The 27,586-nt window shown below is 44.3% G+C and overlaps 1 protein-coding gene across 7 annotated transcripts in view; it reads right to left on the bottom strand.

Annotated features, from left to right (window-relative positions):
• Window positions 1-26,626, bottom strand: part of ATP8A1 (ATPase phospholipid transporting 8A1) — a 214,241-nt gene extending 187,615 nt beyond the window's left edge. For 3 of the 7 annotated variants that reach the window (XR_009449605.1, XM_059672285.1, XM_059672308.1), the window contains exon 1: window positions 26,274-26,625. Coding sequence is in view for 6 of the 7 variants with exons in the window: in XM_059672285.1 (XP_059528268.1) it covers window positions 26,274-26,322 (49 nt within the window). In the remaining variant the exon portion in view is untranslated. Of the gene's footprint in view, window positions 1-26,273 lie in introns of all 7 variants that reach the window. The other 4 variants (XM_059672272.1, XM_059672263.1, XM_059672319.1 and 1 more) reach the window with 3 other exon arrangements.
• Between the last annotated feature and the right edge of the window lie 960 nt (window positions 26,627-27,586).

Raw genomic sequence — 27,586 nt, 5'->3', positions numbered from 1 at the left:
TCCTGGGGACGTAAAGTACAACATAGGGAATATAGTCAGCAATATTGAAATGTTCAGTGCCAGGTGGGTACTTGAAATATGGAGGGGACTACACTGTAAAGTATATGATTGTCTAAGCACTATGCTGTACACTTGAAACTAATCCTATTTAATAAAATGCTAATATGAAAATTGACCGAAGGGCAGAATGACCAGTCACTATGATGCGCACTGACCACCAGGGGGCAGATGCTCAATGCAGGAGCTGCCCCCTGGTGGTCAGTGCACTCCCACAGGGGGAGCGCCACTCAGCCAGAAGCCAGGCTCACAGCTGGCGAGTGCAGCGGCGATGGCGGGAGCCTCTCGTGCCTCCATGGCAGCGCTAAGGATGTCTGACTGACGGCTTGGGGAGCGGGCCTAAGCCATCAGTTGGACATCCCCTAAGGGCTCCTGGGCTGCGAGAGTGTGCAGGATGGGCTGAGGGACCCTCCCCCAGTGCATGAATTTCGTGCCCTGGGCCTCTAGTACAAAATAACATTGAATGCAAACTGTAGTTGAAAAATAAAACAGCCCTAACCGGTTTGGCTCAGCGGATAGAGCGTCGGCCTGTGGACTCAAGGGTCCCAGGTTCGATTCCGGTCAGGGGCATGTACCTTGGTTGCGGGCACATCCCCAGTGGGGAGTGTGCAGGAAGCAGCTGATTGATGTTTCTAACTCTCTGTCCCTCTCCCTTCCTCTCTGTAAAAATCAATAAAATATATTTAAAAAAAAAAAAAGAAAAAGAAAAATAAAACAAAAGGTAGGACCAGTAGAGGGACAGAAAGGTTCCAGGCACAGAATACTGCGGATGCCATAGGCTTTCTTCACTCAGGCACGATGGAAAAGCCTTGGAAAGGTAGGGCATGTGCATCTGATATGGAGCACAACCCTTGGGGCTGTCAGTACGATCCCTGAGCAGCTATGATACTCAAGGAGGAAGATCTGCACCAAAAACAAGGAGGCGAGGCACTCAGACAGTGGGAGACGGAGGTCACCCTTGCCCTGTTTACTTAGGGCTCCAGCGAGCTTGGCCACACAGGCTCTTTCACCAGCAATGACACACAGCAGTGCCACAGGCACCTGAGGCCCACTCCCAGGATGTCTGAAGGCCGGAGGTTGCAGGTACTACCTTATGTATGCACCTGATAGCAGGTAGCCGTGATCAAGGCATAGATTCTCAGGAATACCCAAGTGAATGCACCCAACCTCAGAGGTCCAAGGAATAGCTCATGAAGACATCTGGGAATAAGACTGGCACACGTACTAATTTGAAATGTGAGAGCTTGTAACTGTTATGATTACAATCTGCAATGAACTCTTACCTTACATTGTAGAAATAGGCAGGATAGGTTTGGACAGATGGTAATGCATATACCCAGACTCCCTCTGTGTAGAAGAGAAACAAGGCTCTTCTATTGGAATGAATGGACCAATCCTTGGAGGAAGGGAGGCAGCAATTTTGATCTCATATTCCTTCTGGGTTACGGATGAAAACACATTCCCTACATTCAAACTAATTTGAATTATCTTATTATAAATAATTAGTATATTATTAATCCTTTTATTATATAGGGTTAGTTTCAACATGCACCAAAAAAACTCTATTTTTATGCTTCTTTTTAATTTCATCTTCATATAGCCACCTTCAACAGCTATGGTGATCACACCTGGGCAATGCCTTCACCGAGATGCTGATGTACAGAGATGGCAAAGGCCCTCCACCACTCTGCCCCAAAGAAGGTAAAACTAAGATGGTACAGTTGCCATTCCTTCCTAGACACAGTTTGTCCTTTGCTTTAAGGAGGGAAGCTGTGCCTCCTGGGATCTGTTCAATAATTCAGAGAGCTTGTTCACATAAATCATTAAAGATCACCAGTAGCTCTTCATCCACCTGTCTTTTCTCCCGAAGACTTACTAAGAATGGAGTCGGCTTTTGTGTCTTCCCCTCATGGAAGGCACGTGGAGGAGAGTGAGGCCAGATCTATCAACAGTTCTCGTGGAGGCTTCATGGAAAGTGGGGCTTTCATTGCCCTTAAGTCATGCAAAAGGTTTTAGCTACTGAATGTGCTACAAGGAGATATTTGTATTACTAAATAAGGATATACAAGCAGCTTTGATAAGGATATACTATTTCAGCTTCCAGCAATAACTTTCTGGATCAAGAAAACATAGGGTGATGATGGTCAGCACCCTAATCACAGCCCTGAAGTGAACACGTGCTCATCTTCCCCTAAGAGTGTTAGGCCATTAAGCCCTCTTAGTGGTTGTGTGGCAAGCTCAGTGTCTCCCACTGATTACTTATGTGACCCCAAGCAAACCACATACTCCCGGGGGGTGGGGGGGCTATTCTCTTCCCTTGTAAAGTGAGGAAGGTAGGCTAATAATCTTAGGTTCTTTTCCAGCTCCAAAGTCCTGGGAAATTCATAGCTACTGGGCACCAGGAAGGAAAAAAGTCAAATCTCATTTGTTTAGAAAAACAGGACAGTTTAAAAATAAAATACAAAATTTCCCTACTGGAGCCAGATGTTTCACAGCAACGGCTGCCTGGCATAATCCGCACCCAGAACTCATCACAGGGCCAAATGGTGTTTGTGGTCATGACAAAATCTTCTTATTTGAAAAGATAAATAGTGACTATACTTGGTTGCCAGCGACTACTGTACCTGGCACTCACCTGTTGACCAGTGACTACTGGGTTACTGAGTGTGTTGACTGACATATAGTCTTTCTTTCTTCCTCTGCCTAGATTCATGGTCACATGCTCATATGCCCACAGAATGACGGAACAGGGAAGAAAAGTGCTCAATAGTTATTGAGTGAAAGGTTTTTAGTCCTTTCATACAATGACAACAGAATTATCACCTCTGAAATCTCCCATTTCTCATCACAGATACCATGAGCAAATCAGTACGTCCATTGTTCAGTCATTCACTTATTCATTCAACACATACATTCAATAGAAGTTGGACACCGTGCCTACTATGTGGCAGCCATCTTTATAAAAGCTGCAGAAACAGCAGAAAAATAAGATTAGGTCCCTTCTTCTTGGGGACTTATTTTCTAGAGAACAAGATAATTACAGAACACAATAAGTGTGATGAAAAGAAAACAAGTGCTTGATAGAATGATTGCTAGATCTCTTTGTGCTTCTGTTTCATCATCTATATATGGAGACTAGAGGCCCGGTGCATGAAAATTCATGAACTGGAGAGGGGGGTTCCTCAGCCTGGCCTGCCCCCTCTCACAGTCCGGGAGCCCTCAGGGATGGGAGGCGACCCGGCAATCAGGGGAAGGTGATATCCCCATCACACCTCTGCTGCTGCCACTGCCGGCAGTGCAAGCCTTGGCTGGCCCTGGTTACCTGAGCCTTGGGCGGCTCTGGGCAGCTGGGCAGCCACCATCCAAGGCTTGCCTGTGCTCGGGCCAGCCCTGGGCGGCTGGGGGGGCTGAGGGGACTGGGGGACTCCAGAGGCAAACGCCCCGGCGGAGCTGAGGGGATTGGGCACTGCCATTCTTGAGGGCGTGGCAGTCAATTAGCATATTCCCTCCTTATTGGCTGTGGGCGCTGCCATATTTGAGGGCAGGGCAGTCAATTAGCATATTCCTCCTTATTGGCTGTGGGCACTGCCATCTTTGTGACAGTGTGAGGGTCAATTAGCATATTTCCTCTTTATTAGATAGGATGATAGTAGCACCCACTTTAATGGGGTTGTAAGGACCTGGTGAGTTAACAGATGTCGTGAACAATGCTTCGCACACAGTAAGAGCTCCAGAAACGTTAGTTATACTCATTGTGTAGCTTTATACTGAGCGGAAGGGAGGCCTCTCCATGAGGACTTCAATAAGAAAAGATGAGGGACAGTGTAAACTAACTGGGAAGAGCAGGGGCAAAGCCCTGCAGGCAAGAGTGAGCCTGGAGATTCCAGGAACATGAGGACCAGTAACAGTGAACAGGAGCATCAAATAAGAGGAGGCAGGGCCAGATTGGGAGACATAATAAACTTAAATTTGTACTCTTTATGCAAATAGGAATCCACTGGGCAGTTCTAGGCCGGAAGACCATTTTGTGGCTACTGCAATAATCCAGGTGAATGGTGATTATGTGAGACTGTGGAGACAGAGACGAAAGGAAGTGGATGTATGCATGATAGATTTGGAAGTGGAGCTGGTCTGACCGTTACAGCCTCTCCAGGTCTCTCATCATCCCATCACTGTATGGAGCCACAGACACCCACTGCCGGGTGCTACTCTAAGCAAAAGCCCAAGACTTAAAAGAAACAGGGTTTTCAATACAACAAATTATTAACCCCTTACGGAAATGTCTCTATAGCCAAACAACCCTGTCCTTAGACACCGCACATCCCTTTCTCATCAGGACATGGCAACCAATACTACTGAGAACACCAGGTATAACCCAGAGATTATAAGACATGAGAGAGTCAGGACTGGGAGCACAGGCCATGGAGTGAGAGAGAGAATCTAGCCCAGCAGTTATGAGCTGTGGGAACCTTAGACAAATTACGTATCTCTCGCTGCCTACCCCCTCCCACGGGTGTCTGAGGAGATTAAGGGAGACGGTGCGCGTGTAAAGCACTTCGGACAGTGGCTAACTTCTCCTGAGCACACACGCGTTCTAGCTTTTACTTTCATTGTTGAAATCGGAAAAGCAGACTACGGAGAAAAGGAACAGGCTTTGTTATCAGATCTGTGTTCAAATTTGGATTATGGCACTTCTATATAACTCTGGGGAAGTTATTTTATGTTTTGAGGCTTGGCTTCCTCATTCATAAAATAGGGTTAATATGCGGATTAAATAACAGTATGTTAGCCATGTAGCACAATACTTGTCACTCCAACAGTTTTAGTCACTCTATTCTACCAAGAGATTATAAAGATAATCTCCCCTTCAAAATCCTTGAGATGGGGAAAAAAAGTCTTAGAAACACTAATTTAGGTATTGACATTTTTTTAAAAAAATCGGACACTATTTAATTTAAAGCTGTGTGCAGCAAATGAATCTAGAGAGTAAAATAATGGATTTTACTCTAGAATTATATAAATTAATATTAAATAAGTACGTTTTCCCCAAAATGTCATCTGTATAGTGGTTATGCAACAGAAAAGAAGAGGTGGGGAGGTAGAAGGGAGGAGAGAATAAGATACAAAATCATTCAGTTGCCTGATAATATGGTTATGGAACCATTACATTTTTGCAGACTCAACTTTATTGCAATTATAAGTAAGGCTGTAATTGAAATCAGAATAGCTATTATATTAACTCCCCAAACATATTTAGGAAAATTCAATTATATATTCTTCTTACTCAATGGCTTCCAATATTAGACATTAAAGAGACCATATTGATTGCTCATGTTTCTTGACCTAGAATGAGATCATTAGACAAACAGCCATGCTTGCAACAGTCATATAATCAAATAAAAGAATGTTAACTGGAAAACTAACCAGAGACTTAAAAGGCACACACGCAGAACATAGGTGTGATTAAAGGTAGGTGTTACTTACCTTGGGAAATTATGAGCATTACCCATGGTCTATTCTAAAGGTTTGAATATGTCTTTATTTTGTTGTCTGGGAAAAGCAATAATAATAAATGGCCTTATCTAAAAAAAATCTTTTTGGCTCAAGTTTCTGGAACAAAATCTTTGGCTGAATAATTTAGATGTTTGTATTTTATTTACTTTTTTTTTAGTGCTATCTTTATATATACACATGTATCTAGTTTATTTAATTGGAAATACAGAAGCAGTTACTGGGGCTACGGAAGGGATGTGAATCACACGTTCTGCATTGTTGAAGCAGAATGGTCAAACGTTCGGTTGTGAGCAGGGCAGCAGCCGTTCAGACAGACAGGGTACAAAAGGAACCACCACTCCGCAAACAATGAACCGGGTGCTTTGAAGGTTAAGATTTACACACTACACTTTCAGATATGGCAGTGATCAACTGACGTGCCACCAACATTTCTAAAGCATGCAATACCTGACTATTTAGTTAGGGGCACTGACCCCTTTTCCCTTAGATTGTCAAAGTATAAAATGACAGTAGCCAACACAACAATAGCTTCTCGGTGTGAATGAATCAAGAATATACCTATTTTTTCCTGTCAGATTGGCAAAAGATATACTTTTTGGTGTGCCACAGAATTTTAGTAATGAGTGTATGTGTCCTGTGACATAGAAAACGTTGAAAATCGCTGTACTATGGCACGGAAGAAATCAAACACCTCTAAAAGCATGGAAATTAAATAGAAACTATCCAGCAACATGTTTCAAATTTCTAGATCATGCCTGCAACAGCCAGGGGAAATGAAGTGTTCGATTGCATCCATATCCCTTCCCTGTACAGAGTATATTGATTCAGGCTCCATGCCAGGGGGGGAGGGGGTGTTGAGTGGGGGAGGCATCTGCTACTCGCTCCAACTCGGTCTGCTTCTTCTGAAAACATTCCTTTGATTTTCTTTGGAAAACTTCCTTTTCTCCAACTGTAGGCGGTCTTGAGGGACTGGTCCAAGATAGCATCCCCCCTTTTGGTTTTAAAGGTGGGCACACGGCCCATGCTAGACTAATCACAGCCCATTTGCAGTGTGCACATATGAAACGGCTGAGCAAGATTAAGACCGACGCTGTGGCATCCTGAAGTGACTGTCCATTAGCCAAGCTGCCCTGGGTCATCCCTGACCTTCCTGTAAAGCCTTTCATTTGACTCTGGAACGACTCCAACTACTCACAGGCTGCATGGCTTCCATACTGTGGAATTTTAGTGGAGGCGTTTAGCAGTGGAATTTCAGTCCTGGATGGAAGCCAAATCCTGTCCCACTGCCCATCTAATGTAGCCGGGCACTGTCTAGACCTGGACCTGGCCAGGGAAGAGGCTGAAACCTATTCCCGGAACCCCAACCACTAGCTGGCTTTTTTGCTCTGCATGGATGACTTAGGATCACAATGCAACTACCCTGCCTCTCCCTCCCCCAACCCCCAAATCACCAGGCTGCCTGGAACTTTCCCTAACAGGCCCTACTTGCTATATCAGATCTCCTTGGATGTGAACAGCTGTCCTAACCCAGCCCTGAGTGCAGCATGTTCTGGGATAACTATGGGTTGCACAACAGCCAAAAAGCTTTCCACACCTCTGGTTTCCTCTCCTTTACCTTCTTGTTCATGCAACTGGGGTGCATTTAAGTTACAACACCGAAACTATAATGAATATTGTAACAAATAATATCCACTTACCCTATGTAAAACATGGCTATCTACCTCAAAATTTGGTTGTTTCTCATCTTCACAAACAAAGGGTTCACTTCATTAAAAAATAAAGAATTATTCTCAAAATGATGTCGATGTGATTATTTTCAAAAGGATGTAAGGAAACTTAGCTTCTCATACGCAGAACTGGTCATGGTCAGAGAGCCAGTGAGTACCAGAGTCAGGACAATATTTGGAAACTGGTAAATTCCAGCCCAACTTTAATAGTGATGATGGATGCATTCATTCATTGGACTATTAAGCTTGACCTGCTCTTTCCCTGTAACTATTTCTCCTCTATTTGCCCTATTCCAACTCAACACAAGTTTTTCAACCACAGCCCTCTCCTACCCTCATGGCCTTGTTACTGGCATGTGACCATTCTTCCTTGAAGTGTCACCTATAAAAGTTTCGAATAAATATGGTGGTCTTTTACCCCTCCAACATTCATCTTTTGATCGACTTAGTTATATAGCATCTGAGAATAATAACAGATGTTAGGGATGTACCTAACTTATATATTGAGGACAAGGCAGACATAAGGGTACCTGTAAGTATCTATCATGTATGTTACTCTAATATGGGCAAGAAACTTAACACTTCGTGGAAGTCCCTTGCATGCCATAAATGTTTACTAAATTTTCTATTTTAATATCAGGTATCCAAAAAAACTTAATAGTCTTCTCCCTGTCCTGATGCCCTCTGATATATTTTCCTATCAGGACCTGTCATGACCATACAGGGTAAGTAATATTTTTCTTAAAGTGCCTTTGTGGGAACAGATGTAAAAATAACCAAGTGTGAAAACACATCAACAGCAATGTCTTGCCTAAAACAGGAAAAGATAATGGGTTAACACTTCCTGAACTCACACTGAACTGCAGCAAGGCCCAGACGTGGTAGTATGAATTCTAAGCGGTAGACACTGGAAGAAGTATTGCCGGTATTCACAGGAAAGGTTACCTTATGCGGTATTACATGGAAATCTACGGCATGCCCAGTGTTGCACCTCACACATAGTAAGCACTCAAATTTCCTGGCTGCCTGCCTTGGCTATTAACCCAGAAAAAAAAGTCATCTTGGGCATGCTGAGTTGCTGAAAACAGTAATGAAAACATTTATCAATGCCAAATCGCGCTTAGCAGGAAAAGGAAGAAGAACAATGAAAGATGAAAGGAAATTAATGCTATCGCCTTGGGAATATCCCATGGATCACTTGGTCAGACAGAAGAAGTAAACGGTTTGTTCCTCATATAGAATTAAACACTGGCACAGAAACAGATCGCACGAGCAATAAGGGGTTTCAGCTACCAGGCACCTCCTAGAAGTTTCAATTAGCTAAAAGCATCCGTAGCTTGTCTTGGCATCCAATTCATTCAGGAAACAAGAGGAGGAATGGCTGCTGTGTACTGGACTCTAATCAATGCAACAGTGATAAAGTAGTAATGGCACTCATAAAAGACATAGCTGCACCAAAGAGCTTTTGACAGTCAAGGGGGGGACACCAGGCTAAGCCACGCATGCAGGCTAGACTGAGGAGGACACATACAAGTGACCGAGACCCAGGAAGGGCAGCAGTTTGGAAGCAGGTGCAGAGCCACGTGCTGATTCGTGGTGAAAGGTCCTGACAAAGGAGAGAGAAGGTGTATTCAAAGAGACCACTGGGGCTGCCCAGGAAGCCACTGAACAAGTAAAATAAGACAAAAACTGTCATGGGAAAGGCTGGAAATTGGGTCGCCTGTTCACTAGAGAATATTAACATACACAGACATCTGAGAATGGAGGAAAGATGTTTTACACCATGTTGGAGACTACCAAAATGTTTCCTCCCTTCCATTTGGAATACAAGGGACTGATGGCATCGGTCTGCTGCCTGCAGATAATAAAATAAAAAGCAGAACTTCTCTAAAGAATTTAAATTAAAAAAAAAAAAGCAGAACTTCTCAACTCCTGCATCTCATAGTTCATTTCATTCTCTGTCAAGGAAAATCTTCTTAAGACTGGAAAGGTTAGAACAAACATTAATTGGAGGAACTAAAGCGAAAGGGAGGGGAGGTAGGGGGTTATTTAAAAAAGAAAAAAAGGAAAGGCAGTACCTAGCTGCTTAAATGGATTCCTATGATAGAGCATATCTATATTATAAAAGGCCAGTGGCCGTCACACCAGCACACCGGAACGACCAAACGACTGGACACCAGGAGGTGCATGGAGCACCTGTCGGTCCCTCCCCCTGGCCTGCGAGCTGTTCTCAGGGGCGGGGCTCATGGCTCTGCAGTGTCAGGGCTCATGGCTTGTGCAGTGCAGGGCTCGTGGCCTCTCGGCTCACGCATGGCGGGTCTGGGGTCCCAGGCGCGGTGGGTCTGGATCTCGCGCCATATCGGGTGCTGGGCCTCCAGTAGTATATAAAACTTGTAAACCTACAGAACTGTGAGCACCTGCAGAGCATTCAGGTAACACTGAGTAGGACACCTCACTGTTTTGAAAGTGGTGTTTTTCACACACAGGATGTATAGTCAGAGATTAAAAGGAAGATTTCCCCTTTGAAAAAGGTTCTTTGCATCACCTCAGTTGAGGCAATAATGTTATTGGCCAACTCCTTAGCGTTTTGGATTTCAACAAGGCTTCCAGCTCGGCCCTATAAAATGGAAACAGGATTCCATGATGAGATAGCACTGTGGCTTTACAACTCCATGACAAACAGCCACAGACGGGGCTCAAAGTGAGACTGTCCTTTGGTTCCCCCTGCCTACAAGCCCTTCTGAGGGAGCCGACCAGGGGCACCCTTGGCTCTTGCCCCTCCTCCCCTCTCCTGGCCTAGTTCCCTGGCCTGGGGTGTCAGGGAGAACAGGAGGCACCTGACCAGCAAGGCTAATCAGATTTCCTTCTGGAATGTGAACTTGAGACCCAGAGACACAGGCAGGCAGACTTGGCACTGAGCAGGGACTGTCGTGGAGGGCTGGGCTGGAGGTCACAGCACCCTGAGGCCAGGTGCATGCCTACGGTGTGAATGAAGTGGGGAACAGGGTGGATGCATGGAGGGAACAACAAGGCCATACCAGGCAAAAATAAGGCAGAGGGAGAGACCCCAGAATCCCATGAGGCTCTGCTGTGATCCAGGAGGACCCCCTGGATGGTTAAATGCATAACTTAGTGACGCTCTGGAGCCAGACAGCCTGGGTTCCAACGACAGGATAAGGACACACATGGCATGATTAATAAATGCACAGGGACATGAAAAAAAAAAATCGGAATCCAGGAAGGTTTTAAAAGGTTGAATAAATAAATCGAAGGTCTGATACTAAGGCCTCAAAAAAAATCAACTGTGCAAATACAATATGGGGGACATCTGGCCCAGCCAGATATGTAGAAGATAAAAGGCTTTATTGCTTTTACTGCTTTCTCAGCAAGAAAGGACTTGCTAAGAAATAGAATTGTCTGAGGATGAAATGGGCTGTTCCACCAGCGGGTGTGATTCTCAGTACTGAGAGGTATTCCAGCAGGAGCGGGCTGTCTCAGGGACGCGGCGGCACTATTCCATCGCTCAGTTCCCTCCAACTCTCGAATTTCATGATAGTTATAAGGTCACCAGAGAATCATTAATACATCAGAGAGCCAATGCACAAGCAAGTTTTAATCACTCTGTAGATGGGAAAAGGAATTATCGAATTAGTTGATAAAAATGCTTTGAGGACAGTTAACCCCGCTGACTTCAATGGCAATGCCTTCACAAGAAGATATATGAATTATAGTTTTGAATGAGTGAGCCCTTAAAACATACTGGAAGAACTACTAATACAACCATGAAAGTTTTCTGAATGATCACAACTTTCATTTTTAGAGCTAGTTATGCATTTTCAACATAAAAACAGGTAGCTGCACGACTGACTCCAACAGACTCACCTTCATTTTGTTTAAAGAAGCGGAAACACCCTAATAGCATCACTTTGCTGCTGTGTTGTTCCCAGGAGAGGCAGCGCCGTTTGATGGGCACCTGCTTTTTATCACCATTGTGACTTTGGCAGGAGAGAAAAATTACTCACCTTTATTTTTTAACAAAGTCTCAACCATCAAAAACACCCAGCGAAGAAACGAAAGCCTACCTGCTAATTATGGCTTTGATGGAGGAGTCAGAGCAGCACACACAACAATATAAACCACCCCCACACACGAACAGCTTTTCATTCTGGAGAACCAGACATTACCCCTGATAAGGAAAGGGGTGCCACTCTCATCTGCCTATCGATGACAAGCAGTGTCACAATCTGGCATATCAAATATCCGACAGGTCCATCGAGCAAGCCTAGAACAGGACACCCATCAAGGTGCCTGGAGAACACCACCTCCAGACATAACCCTGAGAACGGGTGCGGCTCCAGGTGGCTTGTCTGCCATCCGCACTGTGGGCAGCATTGAAGAACCACCGAGACTGGTTGGACAAGACAGGTTCCGAGAATTAGGAGTCACTTGCACAAAAGGAAGACAGGGCTGGCAGCCATTAGTTTGTCAGGATGTGGCTAAAAAAGAAGATAAACCTCCACTAACCAGATTAAGCTGGGATGTGTGAATGACAGCTGGTGGGCTGCAAAAACTTAAAAGACCCAGCACTGTGCTCAGTGACATTAAAGCAATGACACCTACACATGTGAGATTGCTATCAGCTCTACCCAATTCACAGGTAGAACAAGAACAATGAGAGGATAGTTTGAACAGATATTTCAAGAACCTTCTAATGCAGTGGTTCTCAACCTTGGCTGCACATTAGAATCACCTGGGAATCTTTTTAAAATCCTGATTTCTGGGCCTCATCCTCCGGAAATTCTTTCTTTGTTACTAATGTTGTGGCCTCACCCCATAACAAAGAAACAGAATTTCCGGAGGATGAGGCCCTTAATCAGGATTTTAAAAAGATTCCCAGGTGATTGTAATGTGCAGCCAATGTTGAGAACCACTGTTCTAATGTCATACGTAAAAATCAGCCAGTGCAGAGTCTCTTAAGGCATCACTCTGCCCCCCACTTGCTACCAACGCTAATTAGAATCGTGAAATCAGCTACTTAGATGTGCAGTACCCACGGCCATTGTTGAGCAAAGTGCAATGGGTCACTGGTGATAAGAGGAAAACTCTACGCGGCTTCAAAACCATTCCATCTGCTAAAGTTAGCTTCCACAATTTCAACAGCTGACCTTATCCCCCGTCACCCACCAGATGCGGGTTCAAGTAACATTTGCTGAGCGCCTACTTTACAGCTCTCACTTCATTTCTCACCCTGAAGAACATCCCTGTGACGTGGGGCACCTCAAGAGCCAAAACAACACGATGATGGCACGGAAGACTATTCTCATCTCTGATTATGGAGCAAAGAGTCCCGCCAATAGAATTATTCAGTTCCTAGATGTCTAAGATCTAGGAACACCTAAGACCCTAACAGTTACGTTTTCTAAAGTTCTAAAGAATATTTGGAGAAAAGAAGATGGAGAAAATGGAGGATGGGTTGAAATCCTGATTTTAAGATAAATGCAATAGTCTTTCTAAAAAAAACACAACAACACGAAAGAAATGTACACAAACATACATATTTTGGCACATGTGAATCTCCACACTCATTTCTAAGATGCAAGGAGGTTTTCAGTCCTTCATCTCAAGTGTTTTTTCTCTTACTAAATGGTGCCACTATTTTGGGCTCAGGGCCCAAAACGTCAGTCATTTTCAACTCCTCTTTCTCTTCAATGCTCCACATCCTATGCATCAACAATTCTGTTAGGTAGATATGAATTCAAACTATATCCTGAACCTGAGCACCTCCCATCACTGCCACTGATTACTTAGTAGTCCCAGCCACCATCATCTCTCCCTGGTTCAAACCTCTATCCTGAGGATGAAATCAGGACCTCTGGGGGTGGGACCAGGGGTCAGCGTGTTTACAGCTCCTCTGGAGATTCCCATGTGCAGCTAGACTTTGTCTACTCTCTACCCAACAGGCATATGACATACTGGTAGGTATTACTACCATTTTGCCAAAGAAAACAGGAGTCTCAGAGAGGTTATGTGACTTGCCCAAGGCCACACAGCTTGGAAGAGCCACAAGTCAGATCTCACTCCAGGCCTGTTGGGAGCCCCAAGTGCCTCATTGCATTTTCTCTCTAGTCAGTCATTTACAAGGGCTTGAGCTTGAGGGTTGAGGAGAGTGGGGACAGCACTAAGCGATGCATAGTCTCAACTTGTGTCTTCTCACAGAACAAAGGCACTGGGCTTTTTACGTGGCTACTAGGTCAGATAGACTGGTACCTAGCAGACAAAATAAAAAACAAAAGAAAACAAAAAACCCACATGAAGTATAAACAGTAAAGATGGTAATTCTAGTTTGCATCAAAGGAATTAAAAGAAAAAAGGACAATTCTAGCTGAACAAATGAAAAAATGTCTGACATAAAGAAACCATCACATTCAGACTGAAGGCCTTGGTATTCAGACTTAGTTAAAACTAAAACATACAACATAGTTCACCAACCATAAGAAAAAATTCCACAGGTAAAGTCACTTAAGATCAAGGGACCTTCGACTTGGCACCTGGGGAAATTAAGAGCTTTTTCTCCTTTGCTAATTGTAATTACTCTGAAGCCAACAAAAGGCCAACTTGTGTTAATGATTCTCTCATTGAACTTGAAACAAAAAGACAAGAATAAGTAACCATGGGGGTGGGCGTATAAACTGAGCTGCGGCAGAACTTTCCCTCTATAAATCTTTTTTAAAAATATGTCTATCTATAGAGTACAAGTCACATTATCACCTAAAAAAGCAAAGTCTAAATGCAGAAACAGTAAGGATAAAAGAGAACTACACAATCAAAAAGTCAAACAACGGTTGGACACAGTGCTTTCCTTAGCAGCGGTTCTCAACCTGTGGGTCGCGACCCCTTTGGCGGTCGAACGACCCTTTCACAGGGGTCGCCTAAGACCATCCTGCAGATCAGATATTTACATTACGATTCATAACAGTAGCAACATTACAGTTATGAAGTAGCAAAGAAAATAATTTTATGGTTGGGGGTCACAACATGAGGAACTGTATTTAAAGGGCCAGAAGGTTGAGAACCACTGCGTCTAAGGCACTGCAAAGCTTCCTGTCTAATCCTCATCGCATCCTGACACCAGACACCCAGCACCCAGCCATGTGACCAGGGAACCCCACCGGTGAAGGGTCTCAAAAGTGACTTCATCTCAGCGTCTAGGGAAGGCAGGTCAACTGGGACCTGCGGTAAACTGTCCGTTCCAGTATCTATACATTCACCTATGAAAGACTATTTAACATCACGGTGGGATAAATCAATGATTGTAAACCAAAGAAAATAAACCTCTTGGAAATAAAGTTGCTACAGAAACTTTTTACCAAGTTGCTCAAGTCTTTCATCCAGGTGCACATGACTACACATACCGGCTACAAATACAGGATGAATAAGGAGATTAATTATTACAACATAATCAACGTAAACAGGTTAGCAAAAAACTAGTAATGACACCGCAGAAAGGCTCATATTCATCCAGCTCACAGGGTAGATAGAAAACAGCTAAAAACAAACTAAATGTGTATGCTCTTCTTTTAATTGTACTGAATTGAATGTCTAATTCAGAATTTTCAAGGAAGTCTTCAAACCTAAAAATCCAGCATCGTATGAGTTTGACAATTTCTGAGCAGGGAAATTAAGTAGCTGAGCAATAGACAAAACTTTTAACCAAAAATATCCATACACTATTGGGTTTTTTTGTTTTGTTTTTTTGGCTGGCAACCTACAAGGCTTTATATGCAATCCATTCCTCCTCTCTGCAAGCAAGTAAATGCAAAGATCTACATCACTGTGTATTTTTTAAAATATGTTTTGATTTTTTTAGAAAGAGAGGAAGGGAGAGGGAGAGAGAAACATCAATGGGAGAGAAACATTAATTAGCTACCCCTACTGGGGATGGAGTCCACAACCCAGGCATGTGGCCCGACTGGGAATGGAACCCTGGACCCCTTGGTACAGGGGACGGAACTCAACCAACTGAGCCACACCAGCCAGGCTACACCTGTGTTTGTTTGTTTTAACATGTTACACATTAGAAGTACTTGGGAGATAAGATTTCAATGCTTGGTCCATATGCCCAGTAATCGGCCTGACCGATTCCACTGGTCTGGGATGGTCTGGGCATCAGTATTGCCCAAAGCTCCTTATTTTATTTACTGAGCAGCCAGGGTTGTGCACCACTGAGGCAGAAAAATGGCTATAAAACATTCCACATTCCACAAGCCTCCCACTGCCCTGTCCATACACTTTGCATTAGAGATGGGGGGCAGAGTCCTTTTTCCTTATGTCATTTCTCTAACCATTACTCACAATTGTGAAAATAAAGTTAAAAGAAGTTGAATAAGTCCACCAGAGGGCATTTATCATAGCTATTCTGGCACTGATGGTGGACTGAACCCAATTTAAGATTAAGATTACAGAGCAGCACATCAAATCTGGATAAAATATATTCAGAGATCGGTTTCATTTCTTTGGTCAGATAAAGAACATGAGTTGTTGTTTTTTAAAAGTACAGCTAGAGACTGGAAAGGGTCAACTAGTCACAGCCACTAGCATAACAATACAGTGGCCGAGCAAGAGATCCAGCAAAAAATGGTCCCGGACAACAGGTGCACTCAGAACCGAAGACCTCCGGCACGGGGCAACTAGTTTGTCCAGACGAGCTGGCCAAGAGCAACAGTGAGGAAAGCACATGCAATTGATATTCAGGAGCCTTGGCAGGCCTCGTCTTGCCTCAGAACTACTCACCGGTGTAGAGCACTCGTGTCCAAGCTGGGCTCAGGGACCAGGGTCTCCTTTCCCAGAGCAAGGCAGGGCCCCCAGGCCCGGAGCTCTGTGAGTAACTGTGACAGGCACTCGGGGTCAAAGCAATGAGGCAGGGTGGTTCATTACACATCCTTAGAGTGCTGACTCAGAGCTCCTTACATGTCTCCCACCGCTAAGGCTTTTCAGGACCGGGCAGGGCTAAATCTACATGGGGTGCGGGAGGGATGAGGAAAAGATGGGCTGCAGACTCTGGCAGGAGATTTCTCTTGCAACAGTTGGTTTCACTAGGACCAGAGTCGGCCAGAGGGACCTCAGCCAATGACAGAAGCTCTCCTACTCTAGGTTGAGGCTGGAATAATCTAGCTCTCTGGTCCAGCCTTGCATACCACTGCTTGTCTGCTACTAGTCAGTAGGTCTGGCCCACTAAAGCGGTTTCTTGGCCGGAAGCCAAGGGTTGGCTTTGGTCTTCTTAGTAACAGTCTCGGCCTAAACTGGGACCTGACTTACCTGATCCCAGTAAGCACAGCCCCAGATGGCTCAAGATCAGTCGTCGTCAAAGATGGCTCACACAAAAGCAGGGACAGAGGCCCTGGTTCAACACAGACACTTCCCTTTGCCCAATTAGCTGTGTAAATGACCCCTGAAGCCAAGTTCTTCGGTCCCTTTAGAATCAGTGGTTCTCAATCTTCTGGCCCTTTAAATGCAGTTCCTCATGTTGTGACCCAACCATAAAATTATTTTCGTTGCTATTTCATAACTGTAATGTTGCTACTGTGATGGATCGTAATGTAAATATCTGATCTGCAGGATGGTCTTAGGCGACCCCTGTGAAAGGGTCGTTCGACCGCCAAAGGGGTCGCGACCCACAGGTTGAGAACCGCTGCTTTAGATCAACGAAGTGATGGCAACATCATATACAAGAGCACACTGCTCAAAATTTACTATGTACACACGTTTCATGTTAACATTGAATGGAAATCATTTAATAGGAAGGTAGGGCAGGGTGGTTTTTGCTTATCAAATCTATTTAAAAAGGGAATTGTTTTTGTTACACGGGAACGAAACAACAGGCTTCAAAAGATGCCATGATATACTTACACAAAACAAAACCTCTACATTGCCACCAGGGCCATGTCAGAGCAGCATGACCCAAGCACTAGCAATAATGTGCAAGGTTTTATGAGGACATTTGTGACTGCCTTCTGTTGTAAGGGAGTTGAGGGCCTTAATTTCTATTTAAGAGAGCATACACACAGATGTATTTTTTAATAAGAAATGATTTCCATTATAAAATGTTAGATTCTGAAAAACTCCAGTAAATCCTAACATGTATGGCAGCCACATGTGCCAACTGAGCACATGAAATGGGACTAGTCCAACCTGAGACGTACTATAAATATAAAACGCACAGCATACTTTTAAAAATTAGTACAGAAAATGAATGCAAACTACCTCATTATTAATTTTTATATAAATAACATGAAACAGTATTTGGAAAAAGGTTAAAATTACCTTCAACTGCTTGTTTTTAATTTTTTAAATGTGGCTATTAGAATACTTAAAATTACATATGTGTCTAGCACTTGTGGCCTCACAGTTTATTTCTCTTTGTGCTGATGAAAGTTAAGAGTGCCAGTCTGATCTAAGTATATTCCAAGAAAACAACAGTTAATGCTCAGCTGGCCTAAATTCTCACTTCTACCTCTAGCAGAAAGCATTAAAAAGAGCTGTGTCTTGACTACTATGTAAGGGCTACTATGTGACACCTTAAAAGTAATAAGTTGGAACCAGAGTCCACAATATTTCAGAAAGGAAAAGTGAACCAATCTTACTGGGGAAAAAAAATTAGTATAACCAAAATATACCTGGTCAAGTCTGACTAACTGCAAATCTTCTTTAAAAATACTGTGTCTTATGATATGTGATATAATTTTTAAATTTATGGTGATGAAAATTAACTGAAAAACTACTTAAAATGAAAGAATTCAGACTGATGGTCAATTTCAAAATCAATAGCTTCCACCCTACAAACAGTCACAAACAAGAACACATGATTTCAGAAAGAACCCCATTCACAACATCTTCATACAATATAAGTCATCTAGGATCACATCATAAAACGGGCAGGGCTTATTTTTAAGAAACATCTCCCCAGCAGATGAAAGAAATACCAATCAATATAGAGAGAAAAACTAAGTTTAAATGACTCAATATATGTAAGATGTGAATTCTCTTAGTATAAATGATAAACATAATGAAATGCCAACAAATAGGCCAACACAAATGTTAACTTGACTCACCTGGTTCAAAGTGAAAACATAAACAGAAAAAGAGCCAGATAAAAAAAAATGAGAGAAAAGAGCAGTTAGAGCAGGACTACTCTGAGGATATTGTTTATTAACTGCAATAAAGGAATTTGATTCTAGGGGCCAAGAGACAGACTAAAATTAGGGTTTTGATGGGCAGGGTGCAGAAGAAAAGGGAAAAAGAGAGACTAATTCCAGAAATGATTAATTATGTATGTAAATTTAGTATATAAAAGAAGCACCCAAATTAATATTGAAAGAATGGATTATTAAATATATGATTATCATGTCAAGTGGATAATAAGTTAAGAAAGAATAAAATTAGATCCCTACCGCAATCTCAACAACAAAATAAATCCCATAGAAATTATACATTAACTGTTTATAATGAAACCTGGAAGTACTCGGAGAAAAATATAAGTAAAAAAATGATCATTATCTTGAAATGAGAAATATGGCATTAAAGCAAAAATTTTAAGAAAAAAAATTACAGCACACTTCACAAAAATTAATTCACATACACCAGAAAATACTATAAAAATGAAAAGATAAACTATAGTCAGAGAAAAAATATCTTCAACATGCACACTCTCAAAATTCAATACAAAAAAACTTCATAAAAGAACTTGAATAAACAATTTAGAAAAAAAAGTCACTAAATTTATCAAAATGTATTCAACCTAATAACCAAAGCAATGCAAACTTAAACATTCACTCTTTGCACTGTATATGTATATTCATTCATATAAAAAAGACTCTCTAAATACTGGAGAAGGATATAGAGAAATAGGTACTCCTGCTCACTCTCAGTGGGAGGGAAACCTGGTATTATCTTTCTAGCAATTTTAAAATACATACTTTTTTTTTTTTTTTTCATTTAAAAAGGTACATACTTTTGACCCAGTAATCCCTCAGGGCTTTTTACAGAGAAATAATCAGAAAAGTACACAAAGATGTATAAAGTTGCTTATTCAAGAGTGGTTTGTTTACAAATAAAATTGAAATGACATATGCCCACCTACACAGGACTTCTTACTACATTATTATACACAGACATGAAAGTACTAAGCTGCCGTGAAATTAATGATCTATTCATTTAACAAATATTTACCGAGGCCCCTACCAAATGCTGGACACTACTCTAGGCACTGAGGACATAAGTCATGCTAGACAAAAATCCCTTCCCATAGGGGATGGGGGTCAAAAGATACAGATTTCCAAGTATAAGTCTTGGGGATGTAATGTAGAGCACAGTGACTACAGTTAACAATAGTGCATTGTATATTTGAAAGCCGCTAAGAGAGTAGATCTTAAAAGCCCTCATCACAAGAAAAAATATCTTCAAACTATGTGAAAAGATGGGTATTAACTAAACTTATTGTGGTAATCAATTTGATATATATATATATATATATATCATTATGATGTACACCTGAAACAACTAGATTATATTTTAATAAAAGTAGAAAAAAGATTAAATCCATCCTTACCCTGGAATATACACAAATCTACTGATAGGCAAGGATGTCCATGAAATACTAAAAGGGAAACAATTAAAAATATGCAGCATATGATCTCATTGTTTTAAACAAATAAATGTATTTCTCCTCTTTTGGAAAATAGTTAAGAAGCATGTATGTTTAAATGCCATCATTTATTATATTTAGATAGCACAGTTTGTGGTGACTTTTACTCCCTTACACCTTTGTGCAGTGTGAGTTTTTCCAATGAGCAGGTGTTAGTTCAACAAACAAGAGAACCAAGTTAAGTTCTTCCATTCAACACGAAGTTCAGAGTTATCCATTCATCTGACAAACGCTGAAGGTGACCGTGTGGCCCGCAGAGCTGTAAGTGCAGGTCAGGAACAGGTCACGGGAAAATCACTCCTTCCCAATGCTCAGCTTCCAGGGGGAGAATATCAAGTAGGTGGGATTATAAGGTGTCCCTAGGTCATAGCTTCTCCAGGTCGTAAGATTCATTCATTCAACCAATAGCTCCTACTACGTGCCAGATAATGTCCTCAGTGAGAGCAACAACATACATACCACTAAAGAAAACATTAGGGAGTTTATTGTCCAGAGGATAAGAGCATTGAAAGGTGTGGGATCCGGTGAGGAGTGAAAAATGAAACGGTTGCCTGAATGATAATGAAACTATGTGAATAGAAACTCAAGCAGCAAAACTTTCACTAACTTCAAAAGTATACTCTGATCTATGCAAACTTTGTTTATGGCTGTAAGGCAGGCACATGATTCAATTCTCTGTTTCTGAAATGAGATATTTAAAAAAAAAAAAAAAAGAATGGTGTACTACAGATTAGAAAAACTAAAATAACTGAGTTCTCCCACATTTAATATCTTGAGAATGACACTAAGCAAAATGACATGTATTGGGGATTCTCAAATATTGATTACATGAAGTATCACTACACTCACACCCCACGCCCCTCTCTCACAGTGCCATGTCAGTTATAAATCTTTAACTCATCTCCACGTTTCCACTGGGATCCCCTCAATTCACCACACCTTTTTGTCCCACCAGCCAATCAGCAGGCACACAGCAGGGCATAAAACATGATTGTTAAACAAAGAATCTTGGTCATATTTTACCTAAATAAATGACATGGCCTCCTAAAATTTTCCCTTTAACAATCCTTACAGCAATTACTTGGACGCCATTTTTTAAAAAAAATCCTCATCCAGCACTGGGGATTAAACTTGCAACCGGGGTACATGCCCTTGACCTGGAACTGAGACCCTTTGATCTGAGGGCCGCCGGATGCTCTAACCACTGAGCAACTGGTCAGGGCTAACGCTACTTTTTAAAAACCGCTTAAGTAAATGAAGCATAGTATTCTGTGTAATTACAAACATTTTAAAGTTGCCATTTATACAGACCAGTTTGGGAAAACAATCCCTAAAACAGCTCCTTAATTTATCACTTTAGCACATCTTTCACATAATCAAATGAATGTCTTACATTTTAGCATTATAATATTCATCGAAAGAAAATGCAAATCATTGGACAGGCCTGTATTTTTTGGTGCATTTCCTTAGTTTTGAGCAATTTCATGCTTATGATTTTGTAAATTTTAAGTTCTTGAACACTACGATTCCAGCCAAAGCCTTTAACAGTCTGAGTACCTGATAGCAACCGTGCCTGTTAGCTGCCTACCAATAACCCGTCTTCCTCTTCCTTTAGCAATAAAACCCTGAGTAATGTGCCCAGCTAGCAAACTCCCTTTTCCAGCTTTCCTTGCATATGGGAGCCAGTGCAAAATGAGCACTTACTCTTCCTGTGGTACTTCGAGTGGGACCCCTTGGTCCCCCACTTCCATTTTTTCATACCTGGAACTCCTACCCAGTGATCATGGTATGCCTTCAGGAACTTACACACTCAGGATGGTGAGGCAGAAAGCCATACGGAGACAATGCCTCTTATGATTTTATGTAGTGGGCATACCTGGCCCCGACTGCTGTTTCACAAGAGTGAGAAAAACTATTTTGTGTAAACCTATTATTTCAGTCCCTGTTTCAAGCATTTCTAATGCTGTTTTCAAAGACCCACTTGAATTAGCTGGTGTACAAGTGAAGAGATCTAAAATTCTTGGCCTTCTGCTCCATCTAATTTTGCGTTCTGGCCAATCTACCTAGTATAAGGGTTTCAACTATTCCAATGCGAGACTCCTGTTTGATTGTTCCCACATATAACCTCCAAATTTCTAATATCTTCAAAATATGTCCATTTGGATGTCCCACGATTACTTTAAAATCTGAATTTATCTCTCTTATTGTATTGAGAGATAATTTCCTTATCTTTAAACAGATTTTCTCAATCAAATCAGGTTTAAGACTGTAAAGCAGAGTTCCTAAAAATAAAAATAAAAAATCGACTGCACAGAATTTTCATGTGCCACCCCAGGAAACGGAAGTTTTCATGAGATACCCAGGAGCTTGCCTGAGAATCTCCCATCATTTTAACCCCCTTGTCCCCTGCCCTATATTCACTCCATCTCCCTGTCCCATGATGTGACCTTTCTGACCTCATTTCCTACCATCCTCCCTCTCACAGTCCCTTTACCATTCCTGAGTCTCTGTTGCACTGAGGCCTTAGCTCTGGCTGTTCCTTCTGCCTGAAACACCCTTCCCCAGGTCCCCTCCAGGTTAACTCCTTCCCCTCCTCCAGCTTTTCACAGAAGGCTAGCCTAACCAACCTCCTGAAAACGGCAGGCCATCCACCAGCTTTAAGCATGTCACCTCCTCTTTCGCTTGTCCATAGCACTGACCACAGAAGAAGCTCTATAATCTGCTAACGATTGTGTTTCCTTTGTCTCTCACTTCACTAGAATGTAAGCACCTCCAGGGATGGCCTTTCTGTATTCTGCTCACTGGAACTGTGCTGGTTAAGGGTTCAATAGCTCTCTGTGGAATGAGTTCATGATTTACTTAGCTATCGCTCTGATTCCTCCCTTCCTATTCTCACTGTTCCCCTCCAATACTATCCTGGAGTTTATCATTTTTAGACTTTTTTGTTTTTTAAAACAACAGAGTTTATCTATACTGTCATCTCCTCCAACCATCTAACGCACATCCAGGCTTGATCTTTCTAGAAACACTTCTCTGGGGAAGTCACTCCCCTGTAATGACTGGGCTCCTAACTGGTCCTATCAGAGATATTATATACTGGCATCATGCTTGAATGAGACATTGGGTTGGATGAGCTTGAAGATCCTCTTCAAATAGTTGATTCTATATCCAAAAGACTTATCTGGGCACCCAAAATGCTCTGTAATCAGCAGGAGCTCCATGTACATTCTCTGACTTCCAAGTGTCCCTCTGCTCCTGGCCAGCTTACTTAAGAAATCTCAAATAAGCCATGTTCACTTTCACCATTTTTTTTTTCTCAATGGATTCCTCTATCTACTTCCAACACCCTCTCGGCTCTTAAAAAAGATGGCACTAATCTTGCTACTCAAACTGTAACCTGCAGGCCAGCCTCGGCACAGCCCGTGCGCTTGTCAGAAACACAGCAGCGCCAGCCCCGCCGCCGCAGGCCCACTGGTTTAGAGCCTGCATCTCATCAGGCCTCTGGTGATGCGAGTGTATCTTAAAAGTTCCACTGTGTGAGCACTCAAGTCTCACCTCAATGAAGTGTTTTCTCAGCAAGCCTCATGCTCCTATGTCCTGACCTTCCACAGGACCTAAGTCATCCATAGCAAGCACAATGTTCAACTAATGACATCCCCTCATGGGCCATTCAGTCCTTATTTCACGTTAAGTCTTTTCTCCCCAATTTGGTTGTAAATAAGTTGCACACAGGACAGTCAGGCATCTGGCCAATCGGGATGCAGAGAACAGAAACCCATTCAAGTTTCAAGGAAAAAAGAGCCTATCCTAGCGCTATTTGGGAACTGAATAGAAAACTCGGGGGGGGGGGGGCAGGGGGGGGAGATGCCCTAGGGTCTGGCCACACTCTCAGCATCTGTGTCTCTCTGCCCCATTCTCTTCACCCCGTGCATTCTCTCTCCTATCTTTCTGTTCACTCCGTTTCTGCTTCCTCAGATGAGCAGCATTTGCGTAACCTATTACAGCCAGTCACTGTCTCCCCTCCCAGCCTGTTCACCTCTGTCCCTTTCTGCTTCCATTTTCACTCTAAGTCTCTAAGCTTCACTCATCCTATGAGAGAGAGAATCACCACAGAGAATCTTTTTGAGCCAAACCACCAGGTTACAAGCCTGTGTGCGAGCCATCTATGGGTTGTCTGCCCTTGGGTCAGGAGCCTCCCCTGGTCCCATCAGCTGAGGCCAAGGGGGTTGCAGTGCCGAACAAGGCCCTGTAGGCAGTGGGAGCCCTCAGAGAAGAATTTTCCTTACGAAAGAAAAGTGTGGGCAGAGCAGGCAATGAGCCACATCGCCAGCCCACAGAGCCATTATTTATGTTGTCCTCACCACAGTCTGGACCAGATGCTCAGCACATAATAAACAGAAACCAACCAACATGGGAGGGAAGGGTCATTCACCAAGTGCCACGAGGCCGCGACACTGTGCCGGATGCACAGGGAATACAAAGATTAAGTAAGAAGCAGCCCCTGTTTGCCCAGAGCTCTGAATCCCAAGGCTTCACTGCACGAGCGACTCGACCTTGTGCAAGTACCCAAACCACCGGGCCACAGTCTTCTCAGCCAGCAGATACGATCTCCTTCGCCAGTCTCTAGGCGTGTTGCAAGGCCCTGGAAGGTAATCTTTATGAAAATGCTTTGCCAAACACACATGTGAATCAGAAACAACCCTGTAACCTGGCCATCGTAATAAAATCCACAGGTTTTGCATTGTTTTCTGGTCTCTTCTCTCATTTCCCACAATATAGGGTTCATCAATTATTATTAGTTGAAAGAACAATCCCAACTGCTACCACTATCTTTTCAACACCTGTATGGCTCACTCAAATGGCAATTAGGGAAATGTACTCATTTCACTCAGTGTATACAAAAAAAGAATGAACACATTTTTACTATGTACATTTTTATAACACTATCCTATTCCACTGTGCATCTAAAAGTGTAATGTCCTGTATATTTTTCCATCATATTACAAATAATAATAAGTATGTACTCAGTTCCTATGTAGGACACGGGTCAGTTTGGCTTCTTGCGTGGCTTCCTCCCCAGAACAGTTTCATTTACTATTTCCCAAGCAAGATAAACAGAAAATCACAGAAATCAGAGTCCCGTGCCCGCATGTCTAACATGGGGGCACTGAGGCAGAGAAGTGATACCATGGCCTGTCTCAGACCCCTGGAATCCTATTCTCCTAACTTCTTTTTTTCTACAACCACTTTACCCCCTGCTTCACAAAGGGTGGGGTGTGGGGAAGGATGAGAATCAGTGATGACCGCAAGATAAGCTAGTTCCCAAAAGCATGTTATTCCACCCTTTGCAAGATCCAAGTATGGGTTTCATGGGAGAGAAACACAACAAACAAACAAACAAACAAACAAAAAACCCTCGAGATATGTACACTCTTGGCTTTATCATGAGCAAAACCAAGGAATATTGACAGGCCGCGGCATGCTAGGCAGGATGCTGAGGGCTCCTTTGACAAGATGGAGCGTCCTGGCCTCGGAAAGCTCGCTTGCCCTTGGGCATCTGTTGCTCATGGCTGACAAGTGTATCCATTCAACAGCTGGCCCTGGGTGGAGCAACGACAACACCTTCCACCTGGCTAAGAAGTCTGTTCAGCTACCCACGGGGCAGGCTTCAGGCAAAAGGAAAAACAAAAAAAACGAAACCTCAGAAGGGAGCTGGGCGAGTCTCCACTGCAGGAGGCAGAATGGCAGAGCTCTGCGCGCACAGTCCCCGCTGAGCACCCAAACCCAATTAAGGCTCCTCGTGCTGAGAGGCCAGGGGCTGAGATCAAAGGCTCCTGCAGCCTGGGAAAGGCAAACCTGCTCCTCGGGGAGCTGTGACGTGTGGGGAGCAGAAAGGTGGGCGGCGGGCTTGGGATCTGTTCACTCGGGTGGGGAAGCCGAGTGGGGACGCGGCGGGTTGCGAGCTGGTGGGGAGGGAGGTGGGTCGGGCAGGAGCATCGGTGACAGCGACCAGATGATCGCGCAGCGGTGAAAAGCAAGCCTTGCGGCTCGGGGGCTGGCAAGGGGTCTGCAAGTGCATGGAAGACGCCGCAGGAAGGGGGGAGAGGTGGGACAGGCATCGCTCCATCCACGCACGCGCGCGCACACGCATACACACACACACACACACACACACACACACACACACACACACACACACACGACCCCAGGCTGGCCCAGAGCCGCCCCAACCCCGCACGCTCCGTGCACAGCCCCACGCTGCGGTGGCCACTCACCCTCCGCCCGGGAGCGGATCTCTGACACGGTCCTCCGCATGGTGGGCATCGCGGCGACCCCCGCAGGTGGGTCTGCAGCCCAGACCCTGCACCTGTCACTGCGCCGCGCAGGCTGGACTCCGGGCTGAGCCGCGCCGAGCGCTCAGCAGCCGCGCCGGCCCCGCCGCCCACCCAGGGCTGCGCAGCCGCGGGGCACGGTCCCCGCACGCCGGCGGCAGGAGGAAGAGGCGACGAGGGCGGCGGCGGCCGCAGAGCTGGGCGAGCTCTCCAGGCAGCCGCGCAGGGGCCGGCTGGGCGAGGGGCGGAGCCGGGGAGCCGGCCGGGAGGGGTCGCCGGGACGCGCGTTCATTCGCTCCGGCGGCAGCGGGGCTGGCGAGGCGGGAATGGGACTGGGAGACCCTAGAGCACCGCCCCCGCCCCGCCCCCCCGGACCGTACCATCCCTGCGGGGGGAGGGTGCTCAGCTCCAGCCTCCTCCTTACCCGGTCATCGCTGCGCCCGGTCGTGGCTTCGCTCATCCCGTTCCTTCTTCCACGCCTTCGTGACTCTCTCAAGTCTTGGCCGGGGGAGAATGGCTGCTGTGGCTCCTCCACCTTGAATGGCCTCTCCCATACCCTCTGGCTTTTAAAAACAATGGAGTCGCCCGTGGTCTGAAAAGTGGGGTGGGGTCTGAGTGGGCAGGCGAGGGCCGAAAGGGGCTGGATCACGGCGGGGTTGAGTCCCGGCGCCTGCAGGGGAAGGGGACCGCGAGTTCCCCGCGGGGGTGGGATTGCAACCTCCCTGCCCCGCGGGAGCCTTTCGGCCCGAGACGCTCTCGCTTCCCCGCTTGGCCCGCGAGCAACAGGCTCCGAGGCCCGCGGTGCTCAGTGCGTCCGGGGCTGACCTGCGGGTGGGCTCGGCGCATCCCGCCTGGCGCGTGCTCTGCAGCCTGACAAAGCTCTGCATTGCAATAAAGTCAGCTACTGAGTGAAGTAGCTCAAAAAGGACTGTTTTGTTCGGGGTTTTTGCTTTTAGTGAAACTTGCAGGAAGTTGGGTGCAGTGTATTAACTGGAAGGGGAGAGGGGTCCTAGCATAATATCCATAAACATTAAATGTTAATGTGTCCCGCATCCCAGAAATCATCGTAACCTCTTAACCTTTTATTTTGCATACAAGTGATCAGAAGAAGAGAGGTATTTTTATTTTATTGCTGAGTTCATCTTAAGTTAGAATGTATGGTACTATATAGGTCCTGGTGAACTGCTGCAAGGCCAGGAAAGGAATAAATTAAATTAGTAGCAGTCGCCCTCCTCGCGGGGAGAGGGCCCATATGG

Source organism: Myotis daubentonii, chromosome 1, assembly GCF_963259705.1.
Source record: "Myotis daubentonii chromosome 1, mMyoDau2.1, whole genome shotgun sequence".
Taxonomy (NCBI): Eukaryota; Metazoa; Chordata; class Mammalia; order Chiroptera; family Vespertilionidae; genus Myotis; species Myotis daubentonii.
Note: the sequence above shows the minus strand (reverse complement) of the source record. Positions and strands in the feature narration are given on the sequence as shown.